Source organism: Rhinolophus sinicus, chromosome 2 (genome assembly GCF_057876585.1).
Source record: "Rhinolophus sinicus isolate RSI-liver-muscle chromosome 2, RSI-T2T, whole genome shotgun sequence".
NCBI classification, from domain to species: domain Eukaryota; kingdom Metazoa; phylum Chordata; class Mammalia; order Chiroptera; family Rhinolophidae; genus Rhinolophus; species Rhinolophus sinicus.
In genome coordinates, this window is record NC_142502.1 from 96386193 (window position 1) to 96403995 (window position 17803).

The following is a 17803-nucleotide window of genomic DNA, read 5'->3' on the forward strand; positions in this document are numbered from 1 at the left end:
GGCGTTCCGCGCGGCTAGGGGCGGAGGGGCAAGGACACGTTGGAACCTGTGAACTGGCCGGGAAGGAGCTGCCGGAAACTCGAGGCGGCGCCGCAGCGCGTGTCTCTGGGAAAGGGCCATGGTATGGGGGGATGGGGTGGGGGGAAAGGTGCGCGGATGGAGGGGACCCTCCGCACAGCGAGGGTGGAGACATCTGTGCCCCCCACCCCCACCCCCGGATCTGATCCCAGTCCCTCGTCCAAGGAGTTTGCTTTCCGTCCTCGCTGGAAGTAACGTTTGTGTTGCCAGAAAGGCTTCCTGGGGTTTGCAGTGGGCCCTCCTTTCCCAGCAGTACCGTCGTGTTGGGTCAGAAGTGCCCCCCGCCCCACCCCAAGGAGGGCTAGGGATGGTCCCTTCAACCCGCACCTTTTCTGCTTCCTCTGTCCCCCCTCCCCCCAGTACATCCCCCCACTCTCCTGGCCCAGGGTCACAGGCAAAGAGAGGGGGCTGCTATCTAGATGCCCACACACTCAGCTCTGCACAGGGGAGGCCCAGGAAAAATCACTAAGAGCCAGGGTCAGCAGGATACCAGCCTGTGCAAGACACCTACTCACTTAGTGGGGTCAGGCTCTTGCAAGGTCAGCCTGCGGCCTGAGTTATCTCTGGGCCCAGACCCAGAAGCCTGGGATGGACAGTGGAGGCCACAGAAGGCCCTTGTCAGCCTGGCTCCTGAGTCAGGGTGGTGTATCTCTGCAGGCATCTGAAAATACCATGCCTCCAGGGGAGTAGAAACAGGAATTTACTTCTTGCTTGTTATGAAGCTCTGGCCCCAAGAGGGTCACCCATCACTGCTTTAGCTCACCTGCCTTCATTGTCACTCCATTACTTTCGCTGACATTTATGGTCACTGTGCTGGGACTCACAGAAGATGTTGTAGCCTCAGTCCCTGCTGTTGGATTCAGTTCAGCGGCCAGATTGTCACGGGGGTGGGGGGTGGAGGGCACAAAGCACTGGGACAGGAGCAGGGTAAACAAGATGTCACCTGTCCCTGGCTCACGGATCCCAAACCAGAATTAACTATGGGACATGTAGCCCTTTCTAAGCCTTTGCTATAAAATTTAGATTAAGTACAGAAGGAGGAGAGAGGACAGATAGGCTCTGATTGCAGTTAGCCTTTAAGGTGAGAAGGAAGCGCATCGAGCGTTTTGCAGAGCAAACAGCAGGAGCAAAGGCTGGTGGGAGGGCAGGGCAATTTGGGGGCACAGTTTAGGAACTCACAAATACATGTGTGCAGCCAAGTATAACTCTGCGATGCCCAAACACCTCTCCTTGCCTGTGTAGCAAACATGTATTGATCCATTCTGAGGTGCAAGGTACCATTCTAAAGTCCTCATGTTGTTGACTCGGTGAATCCTCATCTAGTTTATGATTCCTGATGACAGATGAGGAGACTGAGGCACAGGGAGGTTAAGTAACATGCCCAAGATCACACAGCTTTAAACGGCTGAGGCTGGATTTTCTTACGTGTACAATTCAATGATTTTTAGTAGACGTACAGAGTTGTGCAACCATCACCACATTTCCCTCACTGTAAAATTTCCTCATGAGGCAGAGCCAATATTTGAACTCAGGCAGTTGGACTCCAGAGACCACACTCTTGGCCAGCTTGCTGAATTGACTTAGTAGAAGGTAATTCAAGGGTGAATTTGACTTGAGGGGCATCTGCCTGAGACCTCCCCCTACCTTTCCTCAAGAGGAGACCTTAGAAATGCCTTAGACACAACTGCATTTCTGCCTGCACTGAGCACGCTGCTGGTAGGGATTACTGCCTCTGAGAGAAATGGGGGCATGGTGCCCTGTCATCGCCAACCAGCTGCTGCCTTCACCAGCCTGGGCAGGGCTGGATCCCAGGGGGCAGGTCCTCCCATTCCCCAGGGCAGGGCTGGGCCCCCAGCTGACTCAGCGTGGTTGCACTCTGCACATGGAGGGGTGGAAAACAACGTGTGCCCGGCAGGATGGCAGCGTTTCTGGGGTGTTCCTCCACCTCCCGTGCCGGTGGGTGTGGCAGAGGTCCTCCTCCCTGCTGAACAGGACACGTACTTGGAGTTGGGGATGAGAGGGTCCAGTGCTGGGGATTCTGTGATGTGATGGAGATGCTAGACCTGCCCTGGGGCCCTCCCTCTGTCAATAATGTGGGGACTAGCCACTCTCTGGGTCTCAATTTTTAATTCTGTTAAATAGAGGTGGTGTCCAGTCTGCCTGCAGAACTGTTTGAGGTTTGTATATGGCAGTGCTTTGAAGGACATTAAAAAGAAATGCCCTAAAGTAAGGATTGGCAGATTTGGGCCCTGGCTCAAATCTGGCCCATGGCCTGTTTTTGTAAATAAAGTTTTATTAGAACACAGCCAGCAATGCCAATAATTTACATATTGCTTTTGGCTGCTTTCATGCTGCAATGGCAGAAATAAGTAGCTGCAACAGAGACTGCACGGCCCCCAAAGCTGAAAACATTTACTAGCTGGCCCTTTATTATTATCAGGTCATTGCCAACCCTGAGTATTCCCTGCCCTTGCCTTCTTCGTTTCCTCTTCCTAACACTGCTGTAGACCAGAGGAAACTGAGGAAAAAGAGACTATCCTAAGGTCTCAAAGGGGTTGGGATTAGATTTCTATCGGCCCCTGCGTCTGTGACATTCCCTGCAAAGCTAGCCGTGTCAGGCCCTTGGAAATCAGTGCAGGGGTGTATAAGGGAAGTAAGGCATAACCACTTGCTCAGTGGCTACAGCCACGTACAAAAATCTGTTTGCACAGGGTAGGCTGGATGCAGCCAGTAAAATGCAGTCATGTGAAGGTGGTTACGGATACATTTTTCTTTAAAGAATTTTCCTAACATTTATTCCAGTAACTTACTTTACTTGAGGGCTTCTCGTAATGCAATTGTAATCCTAATTAAACCTCTTGCCTTTCCCCAGCCAGTGCTAGGGTCTCAAAAGGCCACACAATTGTCTTTTAAAGGCATGGAGAGGTGATCTTTGGGAATCCTGAGACAAGGGATGGGCTGCTGCCCCCTGAGACCTGGTGCTCTGAACTCCTCCCTTGCCTCCTGGATTAATTAAGCCTGGCTTCTTTATCTACTGCCATCCCACCCCACCCCAGCAATGAGACTGCCCTGCTTGCTGGGGAACTCTCTTTCTTGCTTCCAAATGTAAATCACTTTCATCACAACCAGGTAGGACACCTCCTTAAAATGCAGATTTCTAGGGTTCCACCTCAAGCGTCTGAAGTCGGAATCGCTGGACTAGGGCCCAGGGTCTGGATTTTTCACCTGCTCCTGGGTGATTTTTTTATACAGGAAGATTTGAGAATCCTGGAGTTCCTTTCCCCAGATGGGAGCTGGGCCAAACTTTTTCCCCTTAGAACTTCCTGCAGTTCTGAAAAAAAGTGTGTAGGGACTGTGGCCAGGTCCTAATTAAGAGAACCCCAATGCTCCCTAGGGTGGCTGCTGGTTCTGGTATCCCTGCTCCTAGGGCCCCCTGATCTTGTGTCTCAGGCCAGGCTAAGGGTAGGAACTCATGAACCTCAGAAGCTGAGCATAGATTTCCCGCCAGTGCCCAGCTGGCACCAGCCTACCGAAAGCTGACCTGTGCTTTGCAGGGGTGTGAAGGAGACTGTTGTTTGCTCCTGGCCCTTGGAGGTGTGCTGTGGTTTGCTGGCAGTTAGTACACACACACACACACCCTCTCTGCTGCCCCATTATATAAAGTTCCTCTTGTCTTGGTAGTTGAATTCAGAAAGCAGGCCCTCCCTTGACCACTGCCACCGGCTACAGGGTCCTTCTCTCTCAGCCAATAAATTAATAACAATAATAATGCCATCATTATCGGTTATTTCTTGAAGCAGGCACTGTGCTAAAAAACGACGTATGTTTTCTCAATTGAGGAAACAGACTCAGAAGGCTCAGAGGTTCAATGACTGTCATTTCAGCTCAGGGCAGCTCAAAATTTAAGTACATCCAATCACCCGGGACCTTATGAAGATCAGATTCTGACACGGTAGGTTAGGGATGGAGGGAGATGGCACTTCCACTGGTTCCCAGGTGAAGTCCTTCTGCAGGTCCAAAGACCCTTCTTTGAGCAGCACGTCCAAGTTGGAAGGAGAGGGCCTGTTTGCTGCTCTCTTCCCCCTCCAGTCCCTGCCCCCAAGGCTCCTCCCTCTCTGGGCCCCCCTCCTCTGCTGCTCTGTGGCTCCTCCCTGCCCTACTCCAGCCCAATGTCCCCTCTGCCCTTGGACAAACGGCTCTCTCTGGTGCTGGGGTCAGGCCTGCTAGGGCTTGCTGGGGCAGACTGGCCTTTTCAGGTTCCTGTCCTGCGGACCTGATAATTAGCAGTGAAGGGCCTCATTAACTCCATTGTGGGTTACATTCACATGCTCCCCCCCCCCCACTGCTTCCCTGAAAATCTGGGCCTTCCTAGTGGCCCAGACCTGCACGTACCACCTCAATAGGGTAGAGGTGAGGGGTCTGTTTTGGGGTTCTGGGTTACTCTGGGTCAAGGCAACAAACTCCCACACCTAACTCTCCTTCAGGCGGTGGCCAGTGCTACTGGTGTCATTTGGGGGCCCCTGGCAATTTGGAATCCCACACCATCACCCCAGCTCTTCTCCTGTCCCTGATAGCTTCTTTCCCTCCCCTCATTTGGGGAGGCTTCCTACAGAATACAAGTAATTATCTCCGTTTGACAGGTAGGGAAACAGCCTGAGAAAGTGCTCAAAGCCCTCAGGTATTATATGGAGGAGCTGGGATTCTGATTCCCAGGTTCATTTGTTTTCTCTAGGTCTCACCAACTTTTGAGTCTCACTCTGGAAAAACAGGAGTCCAAGGGAAGAGGGGCTGGGTCCCTGCGTTATTTCCCTGCTGTGCTGGCTATGACCAGAGAGAACTGGATTTAGAGTTAGGTGCCTGGGCTTGAATCACCAGCTGTGGGATCTCGGGCAGGGAACTTCACCTCTCTGAGCCTCAGTTTCCTCGTCTGCAAAACAAGAATAATAAGAGTACCTCCCCCATAGGTTTGTGAAGGGCACTTAGAATGATACCTAGCTTAATAGACGTTAATGATATAAGCTTAATAGATGTTAGACATTTCCATTTTATTATTAATTTTCTTGCAAGTTTGGACCTATTTAGGATTTGGGGAAAGAGCTAAATAACTCAACATCCATGGAAATCCCGGGGCAGCTTTGGGAACGGGGGAGCAGGAGCATTTTACCAGGCTTTCAGCCCTGAACTCTGTGAGAAAAGAAATGCCCAAGACCTGGAGGGAGGCTCCTCCTCTGGGGGAGAAAGGGAGGAAAAAGGGCTGGGAGTGAGACTGCAGCTTGTGCCCAGCTCTCGACTTCCCCAAAGCTGGCCATACCCCCTCCTCTTAACTCATGTGTGTACACACACACACACACACACACACACACACACACACACGGTCCCAGACCTAGAGAACCAGGTCGGCCTGTTTGGGGAGAGGCAGCGAGCCATGTGCCATGGGTAAGGCACTGCATTACTTGTGCTTGGAGCCCAGCGCTACAAGTCGGGGTCCTGCTCGGGCCGTGGCAACACCGCAGCTCTACGACCTTGGGCCAGCCCTGCCCACTCTGGGCCTCAGTGTCCTCATCTGCAAAGAGGGTAGCCTCAAGGGTCCAGACTCAAAGTTGTCCCTGACAAGAGAGCAAAGGCCACCTGCGTCCCGGTGGTTCTCACCCATGGGTACCAGTGTTCACTCATAATTTGCCAGTGATTCAACCTGATTCAAGCTCAGTCCAAACCCTTGGCAGAGCAAGGGAAGGTGGAGCAGAGAGTGTGCGATGATGATGATGATGATGGTAATGGTGATGATAAACTGCTCTCCCAGTTATCGAGCCCAGATTATCTGCCAGGCGTTGTGCTAACCTGTTGCACACTTTATCTCATTCCGCCTCACACCAACCTATCCAGTAGGGACCATGTACTCACATTTACCAAGATGAGGACACAGCCTCAAAGAGATCTAGTAACATTTCCAAGACTCCACAGTTGATAAGTGACGGAGCAAGGATGAACGCAAATTCGGTCGGGCTCTCTACCTGTGGTCTTGACCCCACACTGTCCTGTCACCCCTCCCAGGGAGGAGCTGTGAGCTGCCTGGGGTGTCTGGCCTGGGGCTGAGGCTCAGCTGTGGCCTCCACAGAGCCCAGGCTGAGCCCAGGCTGTCTCAGCCACAACATAAATACCGCTGAAGCCAATAGTAGGGTCAGGGATTCCTGACGTCCTGATTGAAGGAGGGTAGCTGCCACCCCCAGGTTAAAATCTGAGGTGAAGCCTTCCTGCTAAAACAGGTGTGGCACTCCGAATTAATTTCAAACTCCGTTTTTGGACATAAGGTGGGATTTATGTGAACTCACGTCCTTGAGGGAGAGTAAAAGAAAGCAAAGCTGACTTCATTTCCTGTCAAGATATGAGAGAGAAATGTAACCAATGGAAAGCAATCTTGTGCGCGATTCTGTCAGAAAGAGGATTTCATTTGGGGGGGAATTGGGATAGTTTTGATGATCAGGTTTGGGTAAATGGGGGCAGACCTGGATTTCATCCTATTGTATCAGTGTTCTTTTTAGTTGAATTTGCCAGATAGAGGCTAGAGTTCTTATCTTGACAGGTCTGTGGTCCGCCTGGGGCTCAGACTCGGCTCAGATCCTGCTTCCGTGGTCTCCCAAGCCTTCTTGGCTGCCGGAATTGCCCCAGGGGCCTCCTGAAGATGCCTGCCCCCTTTCCCCGGAAGCTCTGGTCAGGTGGCTGTCTTCATTTTCCTGCCTTGTGAATCCCTTCAGGATGTTTCTCAGCTGCCTCTCTGGTCCTCGTGGCAAGCTCAAAACTTCTGAGATCCCCGAAAATTCTTCCAGTTGGGAAAGGGGGTCAAGTAAAAAGGCAGACACAGAGGGAGTTTCCAGGTTTCAGGGTGGGCACGATCCTAGGTAGAGCCCCTCTTTTCTGACCGAGAAGTCTCGTTGTCCTCAGACGGCAAATTGTCCAGCCCCTTCTCCATCAGCTCCGTTCCCTCCTCACTGTCCCTTCCTTCCTCAAGAGGTAACCTGGCCCTCCTTTCTCTCCTTAATTGAGGAAGGGGCTGCTTTTCAGGAAGGTCCATTCTAGTGTCCCTGACTCAGTGATCCCAGTGGAGTTCATTTACTTCCATAGGAAAATTCCCAAGGCTGGACTCTGTGGTCTTCTGTTTAGTTCTGGGCCTTTACTTTGAGGTTCAGAAAACCCCAACCCTGAACTTGAACCCTGGAGAACCTAGCTTATGGTGGTGGCCACACCTGCCTCACCTGTTGGTGGCATGGCTTGACTCATTGTGAGCTGAGCCCAAGTATGAGGGGCCCAGGGAAAGCCTGTCGGGTTCTAGCCATAGCTCTTCTTTTCTTTTGGCTTAAAACAACATACATGTATTAGCTTACAGTTCCGTAGGTCAGAAGTCTGACACCGGTCTCACTGGGCTAAAATTAAAGTGTTGGCAAGATTTTGCTCCTTCCTAGAGATTATAGGGGAGAATCTGTTTTTCTCACCTTTTCCGGTGTCTAGAAGCCCCCTGCAGTCCTTGGCTGTGGCCTCTTGCCATCTTCAAAGGTAGCAATGTCCAGTCAAGTCTTTGTCATATCACACCACTGTGAATCTGCTGCCATCATCCCCTTTCCTTTCCTGACTCCCAGCCACACCTCTTAGAACCGGGAAATCAAACTGGACTTCCAAGATGTGCCCCAGTGGAGAGGGAGCCACCTGGGCCTTTCACCCCTGCCTCAACCCCAGGCCCTCCCTTTCAGGAGGTTTCCCAGAGAACAATCGTATTCTTAGAAAGGATTCCCCTACTAAAAACAACCACAAACCAACCGAGACAACAGTGCCTCTTAGTCAGGGCTGAGTCACGGAATCTGAGGTGTGTAGAGCGCTCGCCCATGTGGGGGTCAGAGCCACGGTGCCCTGACCCAGGCATGGCCTTGGGCAAGCTGCTTCACCTCCCATGCCTCCCCAGCCCCACTGCATGGCCACCAAGCCTCCCTTACCATCAAATAGCAGCCATGCCCCCTCTTACCCTCATCCTCCCATCCACGTCCTGTAAACGGCAAGATTACGATCCCCCTGCTTTGGGAGCTGTGTGTGTAGTGGTTCCGAGATCAGCCCCAGAGCAGAGACCCCAGCTTCGCCACTTACTTTGAGGCTTTGGGCAAGTTATTTGACCTCTCCGTGCCTCGGTTTCCTCATCTGTAAAATGTGGGTAATCATCATGCCAATTGCATGGGGCTGTTTTGAGAATTAAATTAATAATGTAAATGATGCTTAGAACAGTGCCTGGTCCATTAAAATTGTTCAATAAGTTTTACATATTATTATATTATGACTGTTATTATAATGATCACCTTGCCAGGTTGCTCGCTTCTAAAAGCTCCTAGGCACACAATAACAGTAGCCATTAATATGCTAACTCAGCTATAGAAAGGAACGCAGTGCAGAGATTACATGAAGTAATTAGAGAGAGAGCCTGCCTAGGAGCGTGCCTCTCACTCAGGCCCTGTGTTAATCCACACCCCACCCCCAGTTCTATTAAGGACCCTCAGTCCTATTAAGGACCCAACAGCCTATCAGATCTAAGACCTTATCCCACACACAGCACTATAGAGAATGTCCCAGGAGACCCTGGCCAACACGTAGGCTCTTGGAAGCCAGGGAGAATCTGGTGGGTTTTAAGGATAGCTGCCGGGTATATCCAGTTATCTCTACTTTTGCTGTTTCTGGTTGGGCCAAACCTACATTCTCAGAGCTCCCCCTTCCTTCCCCACCCCCGGCCCCGCCCCTTAGCTCTTGGCCTCCAGCCTCAGGCGAGGAGCCTGGCAGCCAGGACTGGGAATCCCGTCTGTCTGCCCGCCGGAGCTGGGCAGTGCTGGGAACTGCAGTGTCCTGGGATGTGTGGAGCACACGGAGAACTCTCCATTTTGGCTCTTTTTGAGAGATGAGAACCTTAAATGTACCAGCCAACTCTCTGCCTGGTAGGGCAGCAGACAAAGGGCTCTCCGTCCATTTCCTGCACTGTTCCCAGGAGTTTCCATGTCACATTCGAAGTCCAGATTCTCACGTAGAGGGCCATGGCTGTAAGTGTAGGAAAGGGGAGGGATGTATTCTGATCCCAGGACCTCCCTGACAAGCCCAATTTCTTTTGAATACATTTTTTGGCTTTCTTGCATTTTTTTTCCTAAAGTCATGTGCAAGGGGAAAAGTAATCCCCTTTCATGTTCCTTTAATGTTCCAGTTAGTTAGATTCTGGTGAATTGGGATTTGGACCTTTCTTCTCTTTCCCCTCCAACTATAAAGGAGAAAGTCCCTCAGGGCCTGTTAAGTGGATGTAAGCCACTTACCATGTGAGTGACATAGTAGGAGGCCCACAGTGATCCCTGCCTCTAGGAGGGGACTGTGTGTGAACCTGGGGTGGGATGTAAGATTCTTATCAATGTGTGTTAGGGCTCATGAGGAAGATTGGTTGAAGTGTGAATGGCTCCTCACACCCTTCCCACTACTATAGAAACAGCTTGGAGCACAGGCCCAGTAACTGGAGGAAGAGGAAAGTCCTTCATATCATCTGCCAACAGGGAAAGAGACCATGTTTTGTTGAGCACTTACTATGTATATGCTGACCACACTCCTCACAACAGTCCTATAAAGTTGGCACTATCATCATTCCCATTGTATAGATGGCAAAACTGAGGTCCAGAGAAGTTAAACAACACAGCCAGTCAGTGGCAGAGCTGGGATTTGTATTGGGTCACATGTACCCTACTGTCCCACTCTTTCTGCTCTGCCCTCACGGGTGCATGAAACAGAGCCGTGCACACAACCATTGGTGGATTGGGGGGGCAAGAAAATCTCCAGTTAGAGGAGTCCAAAAGGTAGGTGCTGGGTTGTTGGGGGCAGCAGGTAGGCTCATCTACTCTACTTGTTCCAGATTAGAAATTCAAACACTTGAGAGAAAAGCCAGGTTGTTTTCTTCCCTCTTTCCAAGATAAGCTTTAGCTGGGACCGTGGCCAAGCTTCAGGGCCCCCAAAGGAAGGCTGATTGTGGGAGTGAGGGTTCAGGACCTGTAGAGGATTAATCAAGAGACAGATGGCTGCTGGGAGCTGAAAGCCCCAGGAATACTGCAGGAGACCCCAAGAAACCCCCCCTGGAGCTCCTCCCAATTCTTCTTTAGTAGGCCCCATTAGCACACACCCTGTCTGTAGGATCTGAGTCAAAAAGGGCCAACCACAGGGCCTGAATTTCCTCATAGGAACTGCAGGGCAGATTATACTCAGCGGTCAACATGCCTTTGATCTGCAGCTCATGGTCTCCCCTTGTCTCCTCTAGATGGGATCTATTATGGAGACAATCGGTTTGACACGGTGACCGAGTCAGGAACAGCCACGCTGAAAGCTCGGCCACGAGTCCGGCCTCTACTGACCTTCCTTCCTCTGGTGAGTATGGTTCTGCTCTGGTGTCTCAGGGTCTGCTCTGGACGGGCCACCTGGGCTGCCATGGAGGAGGTAGTCCCACCTGCCCAGGCCTAGTGGACATCAGCCTCCCCCTGTGTCCATTCCCTTCCTTCCTGACGCCAACCCAGGACAGCTACTGGAAGGAGGCATGGCTGAGGCTCATGGCAGGAAGGCTAGAATTAGGGGTGTCAACTCTGGGTCAGAACCCAAGGAGAGGTTATAGGAAACTTGTGTGCAGAGGCATTGCAACAGTGGGTACCTCCAGTTAAGCAGGATTCATATTCCACAATCACTGATGGCTGCCTTCTCCATGCTAGGCCCTGCATTAGATGCTGGGATGTGGAGATGACTGAGCCAGCACTGCTGCTCTCAAGGCAGGACACGAGTGAGTAAACAGACTGATAGAATACAGGCCAGAGCAGGGGCAGTCGATCCAGCCACAGGGGGTGGTCAAGGAGGGCTTCCTGGAAGAGGTGACATGTGCGCTGTCTCGAAGGACAAAGAGTAGTGACCCTTGGGAGGAGGGCATTTGAGACAGACAGATTATTTGTTTGTGAGTCTGAAATGACAGGAAACCAAAAATTCCCTTCTAGGGCCTGTGGTTGGACTTTTGTTCTTTGACAAGGGAGACTCAAAACAACTGCGCTGTGACTGGTTCTGTTTACTGTGATGAGAGTTCCCAGGTTTTCTGGGACAACATTGACCAGTGCTGTCCAAAAGAAATATAATGTGTCTTATGTAATTTTAAGTTTTCTAGTAGCTGCTTTAACAGTAAAAAGAAGTAGGTAAAATTAATTTTAATACTATATTTTACTTAACCCAATATACTCAAAAGATTATTATTTTAACATTTAATCAATAGAAAAAATACTAATGAGCTGTTTTATATTCTTTTCATACTAAGTCCAAAATCTGGTGTACTACACTTCCCACTTCTGACTAGTGGCATTTCAAGTGTTCAGTGGCCACCTGTGGCCAGTATTGGACAACCCAGATCTAGAGCCTAAACAGTCAGCCTCCTGAATTGTAGGTTCACTCTTGTCTGTCAGACGGGTCCTGGTTGAGACAATACTGTCACTGGGGTCCATGAGGATTTGTACCGCCGGGACTGACAAGACACCTAATCTTGGTCTGAGTTCTCAGGGGCCTGTTGGACCTCGGGCACACCTTGGGTTTGGTCACCTGTAAGTTCTGCCCAGCACTGCCTGGCACAACCACTTTCCTCTCGCCATCGCCATTTTTTTTTTCTGGTTTGTCCAATCTCACTAACCAGACCCTGAGATTCTAGATGGGAGAGACCGAGACTTACATTCTCCTTGCTGCATCCCCAAGGCCTCTACATGGAGCAGGGTTGAGCACACAGACTTCTGGAAATATAACTTCAACTAATGCTTATAAAAACAATTCATAGACAAACACAGAAAGTACAACACCAACAACAAAATAGTATAAAGCAAATGAGTCAGCCCCTACCTTTGTTGCCAGAGGTTTGTAAAACTGTTACAGGGGTCATTGCACGTACAAATGCAGGTGAAATAATTTTGAGATTTTCTATTACTGGAGGTGAATTAGATTCTGTCCCCCAGGGCACACAAACTTACAAGGACAGTGGTATGGGCCCTGGGCTGACACACCCAGGTTGTTAAAATATTGAAATAAATGGCTGTTGCCCCTTCACTGGCTCCTGCTGTCCCGGCTCCTCCCCCAGATCTGAACCAGAAACTAAAGGGTTAATGCTGCACAGCTGAGCTTATTCTGATTGGCCAGAATCCTGCATGCCCCACCCACCCACTTTGGGCCCCTGCTGTGACTAGGGTAAATCTCAGCCTTTCTGTTCTCTTCTCTTCTGGTGTGGATCCTCTGGTTAGGATCTGGTCTGGGCCAACCAGGGTCGTGCAGATTTCAGGCCGACTGCAGAAGACTGGGGGTGGGGAGGCACTGGAGGGGGCTTGGCTGGCTGGTCAGATCCAGAGTTCTGAGGCTGTTTTCTGGGAGCCATCCTTCCAGGCAAACCTCAGAGCCAATCCCAAGAGATGGGGGCTTCCTCCACGCCCCAACACACTCACACCTCGTTGGTGTGGGCGAGAGAATGAATGCGCGAGAACTGACAATTGAAAAGGGCTCATCAGGTCCCCACCAGCCTGGTTTTGCAGAGGAAAACGAGGCAGGAACTGAACCCCGAAAGGGGAATTTCACTCCATGGGGAAAGGCAGGTGGAGTGGCAGAACAGCTTGTGCTATGTGCAATTCAGGCCGTGTGTCAGGCCATTCCAAATGCCTAGTATATGTTAACAGAGCCAACAGAGCCACCCTATTGGGATGGTGCTGTCATGAATCCCCATTTTACAGATGGAGAAAGTGAAGGACAGAATGGGACAGTAACTTGCTTAAGGTCACACAGCACGTAGGTGGCAGAGTTGGGATTTGAACCCCTGCAGCCAGGCTCCAGGATCCAAGTTCTATTTCCTCCTTCCTACTCTCCCCTCTCCCCGCCCCCTCCCCAGCTACGCGGAAGATTTTTTCTTTCCTTCCAGCCCTGGCCTGCAGAACCACTGGCACTTCCTTATCTGCCTCTCTGAACCCCTGTCCGGCAGCCAGGGCCTGCTAGGCAACAGGGTCTCGCCTCTTTTGGGTCATAGGCGCCTTTGAGACCGTGATGAGGCTATGGTCCACATACATATATGCGATTTTGCTTACAATTTCAGCAGAGAGCTCTCAGGTGCCCGGAAACCTACCTGTGGTGCACCTTTAGGTTAGAAACCCTTGACCTGATGGCCCATATCCTGGCGACATTTCTGTGCTTCTGACTCAGGTCGCAAGATATAGAGCAGCCCTAAAATCTTTCATCACCTGCTCCTGAGCTGAGGGGAATAACCTGACTCTTCTCCCTTGGCTCTGGGCTGGGTCCTTTGCTTTCTTCCAGCCGGGGCAGGGGACTGGGAGAATGAAGAGGAGCTAGAGGACAGCACTCCTGTGGGTGTGGCTCACACATACACACACTGGCACACCCCATCCCCAAGCGCCCTCCATCAGGGCGGGTGGGGAGTGACACTGTCCTAACCAGCTGGGCCTTGCGCCTCCCTGTTCTCCAACACTCAGAGGGCACCTCCTGGGCTAGGCCACGCTGGGGCAGGGGAGGTACAAGGCAGAGATGCTGAGAAGCCAGGCAAAGGCCTGGCAAGGCCCATGTTTTTCCTGAGCTCCGTCTGGGCCTGGTCTTCTTCTGAATGCTGTCAGTACCCCCACATGAGCCTGCAAAGGGACAGTGTGAGAGGAGAGGGCAAAAGTGGGGGGCGGGAGGGACAATGGCTGGTGCTTCTGCCCGTTCCCTGGAGCTTCCTCACTCTGAGGTGAGAGTGCAGAGGACTAAGAAATACTTTCTCAGGCATCAAAGGCCAATTATTAAAAGACCTCAGGACCCCTTAGTGACTGGAACAGGACCTGGGTTGATTCTCGGGTAACTGGCACCAGTCCTGGCTCTGTCACTGGGCTGTGGGGTGGATGAGAGCCAGGCCCTTCCTTTCCCCAGGCCTCGGGTTCCTCAGCCATGTTCTGTGTTAAAGTAACTCATTAAGGGAGGGACAGGAGGTACAGTCAGCTCTCTGGAGGCCCCCAAAGAAGCCAGGCCCCTCATGACATATAGATCACTCCTTGAGCTCTGCTTCCACCCTGGAAAGGGCTGTGTTCCAGCCGCCGGGGCCATTCACTTCCTGCTCCGAGAGCTGTAAGGGACTGGATCACAATAACCCAGCTTCAGAGCTCAGAAGGAACTCAGTGCTCGTTGGGATGAGAAAACCGAGGCCCAGGAAGAGAAGGGTCCTCCCCGGGTCACACAGCTCGACAGAGGCAGAGACCAGACCTGAGCCCAGCTCTTGTCCCAATCCAGTCCTGTCCACATGGGCCTTGACCGGATGGGGGCAGGATCCTTTCTCCCCACCTACGTGGAGGTAGAACTCCAAGGGGAAGCTGGGCCCAAGGCTCAAGCCAGAGCCTGTCTCTAGCTTTCCAGAGCCAAGTGAGTAGAACAGCTGGTGGTGGGAGGGAGGGTTGTACTTCTCTCTGGGGCTCCCTCTTACCCTCCCCTGGTCTGAATGAAACCATCCCCAGGGTGATGCATATGAGGAATTGGAAATTAAATGCCAATGTGGCAAGTATGGGGAAACTGGCTGGACAGGTCCCCAGGGGTGCCCCAGGTGGTGAGATCTTCCTGGGTTACCCCACCCTCTGAGTCAGGCAGGCCTGGCTGTTTCTGGGGAGGTGTCAGGCCCCACCTATTCTGGACTCCTGCCTGGAAGCTTAAAGAACCAGCAGAAGTCAGCTGGATTTCCTCTTCCGTTCCACCGCCAGCTGCAGGAGCTCCTCTCTGAACTTGAGGCCCAGGCTCCCTTTAGGGGTGGCATTGGAGCTCCCTAGGGTGAACTGGGCAGGGCAGTTGTTGTTAGATTTTGACAGGTTCATGCGGCCAGTGTTGGCTGGAAGGGTTGTGGGTAAGGGAGCTCCATGTATTCACGTGGGGTGGGTGTCAGAGGCCTGCAGTGAGTGTACAGAGGGAGCTCCCACCCCACCATAGCCCAGCCCACCTCTCCCCACCTGGCTCCTTTCCTCACACTGAGGGCTTCCACCTGAACCTCTCAAACCCCATCTATATCCTCATTCTCACCCATAAACAGACACCTCTTGGTCACCCCATGGGCTCAGGGATGTGCACTCCTCTCCCCCACCCACCCCCAGCTTGGACTGCCCTCAGGAGGACTGATGGGGAGAATCTCTAGAAGTGGGCTCAGGGCCATCTGCTTAGAATTCTGGGGACTTTGGTGCCGGAAGCAGGGTCAAGAAGGGGGTGATGTGGACTCTGAGGGCATGTCCCCTGACCCTATGGACTCCTTGCCCTGTACGGAACCAGAGCAGAGCCCTTTGTGGCACAGAGTCCAGGGCAGGGCCCTCGTAGCCCTGGTCTAAGAGCAGCTCTGGGATGGCAGGCCAATCCCGAGGAAGATGGTCTCATTGGTATAATTCTCCTCTGACCCCCAGGAGAGGGTATTTACTGTGGCAGAAGGTAGAGGCCAGGGAGGAGTCAGTTGAGCTCTTTTATAAAATGTTCACTGGCTCCCAGTTTCAGAGAAGCTGCTCTACAAAGAACACAGACCTCTCCCCTCCCACTGCCCCTCAAAGCCAGGAAAACACCTGGGTGGGTTTCACCCAGCTGAGGCCATTGGTGCCTGGAGGGTTTCCTTGTGTCTCTCAAGCTGGGCTCCCATCGCCCTGCTCCCCAGCCTACAGGGGTGCCCCCAACCATGCCCGGCTCTAGCTGTGGCTCGGGGTCATCTCCCTCACCCCTGCAGCTCCACACCTAACCCTGAAGTGCCCCAACCGGGCTCCAGGAGAAATCTAGTGAGGAAGTTTGCATTCCACAATGTGTAGCTAAGATTCAGAGCTGGCTTGTGCCCAAGGTCAACCATGTATTGCCCATTAGCCCAGCCCTGGTGACCCACCTTGGGGTTTGGCTGGGTTTTGAGGAATTCCAGGCATGAGGATATGTGTCTCGGGCAAGAGGAGGCCACGGGGGCAGGGCTGGAGCCATCAGTGGTGTGAGCTCGGTCGCCCTAAGCCTTGGTGGTACAGCAGGAGGTTAGCAGCCAGCTCTGACCCCCTAAAGCTTTAAGGGGAGACTAACCTCAACCTCAAACAGTGAGTGGCAGGTGGGAAAAAGGAGCAGGAGAGCTGGAAGGAGTTGTTCATGAAGCCCCTTTTCCTCCCTTCCTCCTCCTGTTCTCCCTTTCCTTCCTTCTCTTCAACTCTGAGATGTTTGTAGTCAAAAGGAACATAGGGGATTTCCGGTGATCCGACCCTGACCAGAGGAAGCACCCATCTCTTCAGATCCACCAAACAGACACAGACACACACCCAGGACTGTGCCCAGAGCAGCAGGCCAAGAACTCATGTCACTGCTGACCCACTAAGGTTGGTTAGGACCTAGGGGAGGAGAGCCCAGGGGAAATGCTCTTTCTCAAGAGCTTACTCTGCAGGATCTCTTTAGGTATAAGGAGGCACACAGGGAGGTTGGATCATCCCCATTTTAGAGATGAGAAAACTGAGCCTCAGAAGGCAAGGGAGGGGCACGCTTACTGATCACTGACTGTGTGACAGATACTGCCTACAATTGCTTTGGGACAAGGGAGTAAAATTAAGATTGCCAATCTAGGCTGCCTGACTCCAAAATTTATGTTCTTTCCACCTGATCACAAGAATTTTTTTCTTTTAAATTACTATTGTATTGGGTGTTTTTTTAATCAAGAAGGAAACAGAAGTTCACTGTTCAATACCGAGAAATAGAGATAAGTATAAAGAAGAACATAAATATAAATATTCTTGGAAGGCGCCTGTGCCGTCAGCCTCCCCCCAGCTAATCATCGCTGGATAACTTTCAATATACTAGGTTGTGATGGCTGTTTAAAGGCTGCTTGACTGAGCTGGGGAGTTGGCTTGTGCCCCTCTGTGAGGTGAGTGAAATGACCAATGATCTTAGCTTCTGGGTGTTGTCTGGGTGTGTAGACAAGGAAGAAATGAGGCCCAGTTTCATGGGGAGTGCCTCACCAGGCAGGGCCGGGGCTGGACTCTGCCCCAGGCATTGAGCAAGGGCTGCTTTGCAGCAGCAGTGCAGGGAGTGGCCATGGCTGGGGCCCGCTGCCCACTGGCCCGAGGAAGGAAGCACCAGCCAGCTGTCTCCTACAGGCACTCATGCTCATTTGCATGTTCTTGGTTGTTTCCTTCCCCACAGGTGGGTGCACCGCTCTCTTGATGTGGGGCTGCCACCTTCAAAGGGCCACACGTTCCTGTCTCCTGAATGTGTTTGAGGCACACACCAACCCCGGGCCACCGGGTCTGTCATTCCCCAGGGCAGGCGTGCTGCGGGTGGGGCACAGCCCGTACCCCTACTGACTGCAGCATCGGAGTCCCATGTCTGAGGCCAGCAGTGACCTCAGGCCCAGCCTGGCCCACTTGGCCTCACCTTGTGGCTCCTGGAAAAGAAGCTTCATGAACTCCTCCTTCCAGCTCTTCTCCTCCTTTTCCCCACCTGCCCCTTCCCCCTCTGGAGGCAGAGAACTATCTGGAGGCAATGGCAGATGTCTATCCCAACATCTTGTCACCGAGGGGTGGCCCCAGTAAGTCCAGGCTGCCACCCACATGGCAAATGTGAGCTGAGTCACAGACTGGACACGTTATGGGCCTGGACTCACAAAACGCCAGAGGTGAAGGGATCCTTAGAGAGCATTCCAGAAGAGGCAGGG

General features: G+C 52.1%; 1 protein-coding gene across 2 annotated transcripts in view; it reads left to right on the forward strand.

The window, feature by feature from the left end:
• Window positions 1-17803, forward strand: part of C2H6orf132 (chromosome 2 C6orf132 homolog) — a 32230-nt gene that overhangs the window by 242 nt on the left and 14185 nt on the right. For both annotated transcript variants that reach the window (XM_074332922.2, XM_074332923.2), the window contains one exon: window positions 10391-10497. In XM_074332922.2, the coding sequence (XP_074189023.2) occupies window positions 10391-10497 (107 nt within the window). Of the gene's footprint in view, window positions 1-10390; window positions 10498-17803 lie in introns of those variants that run through there.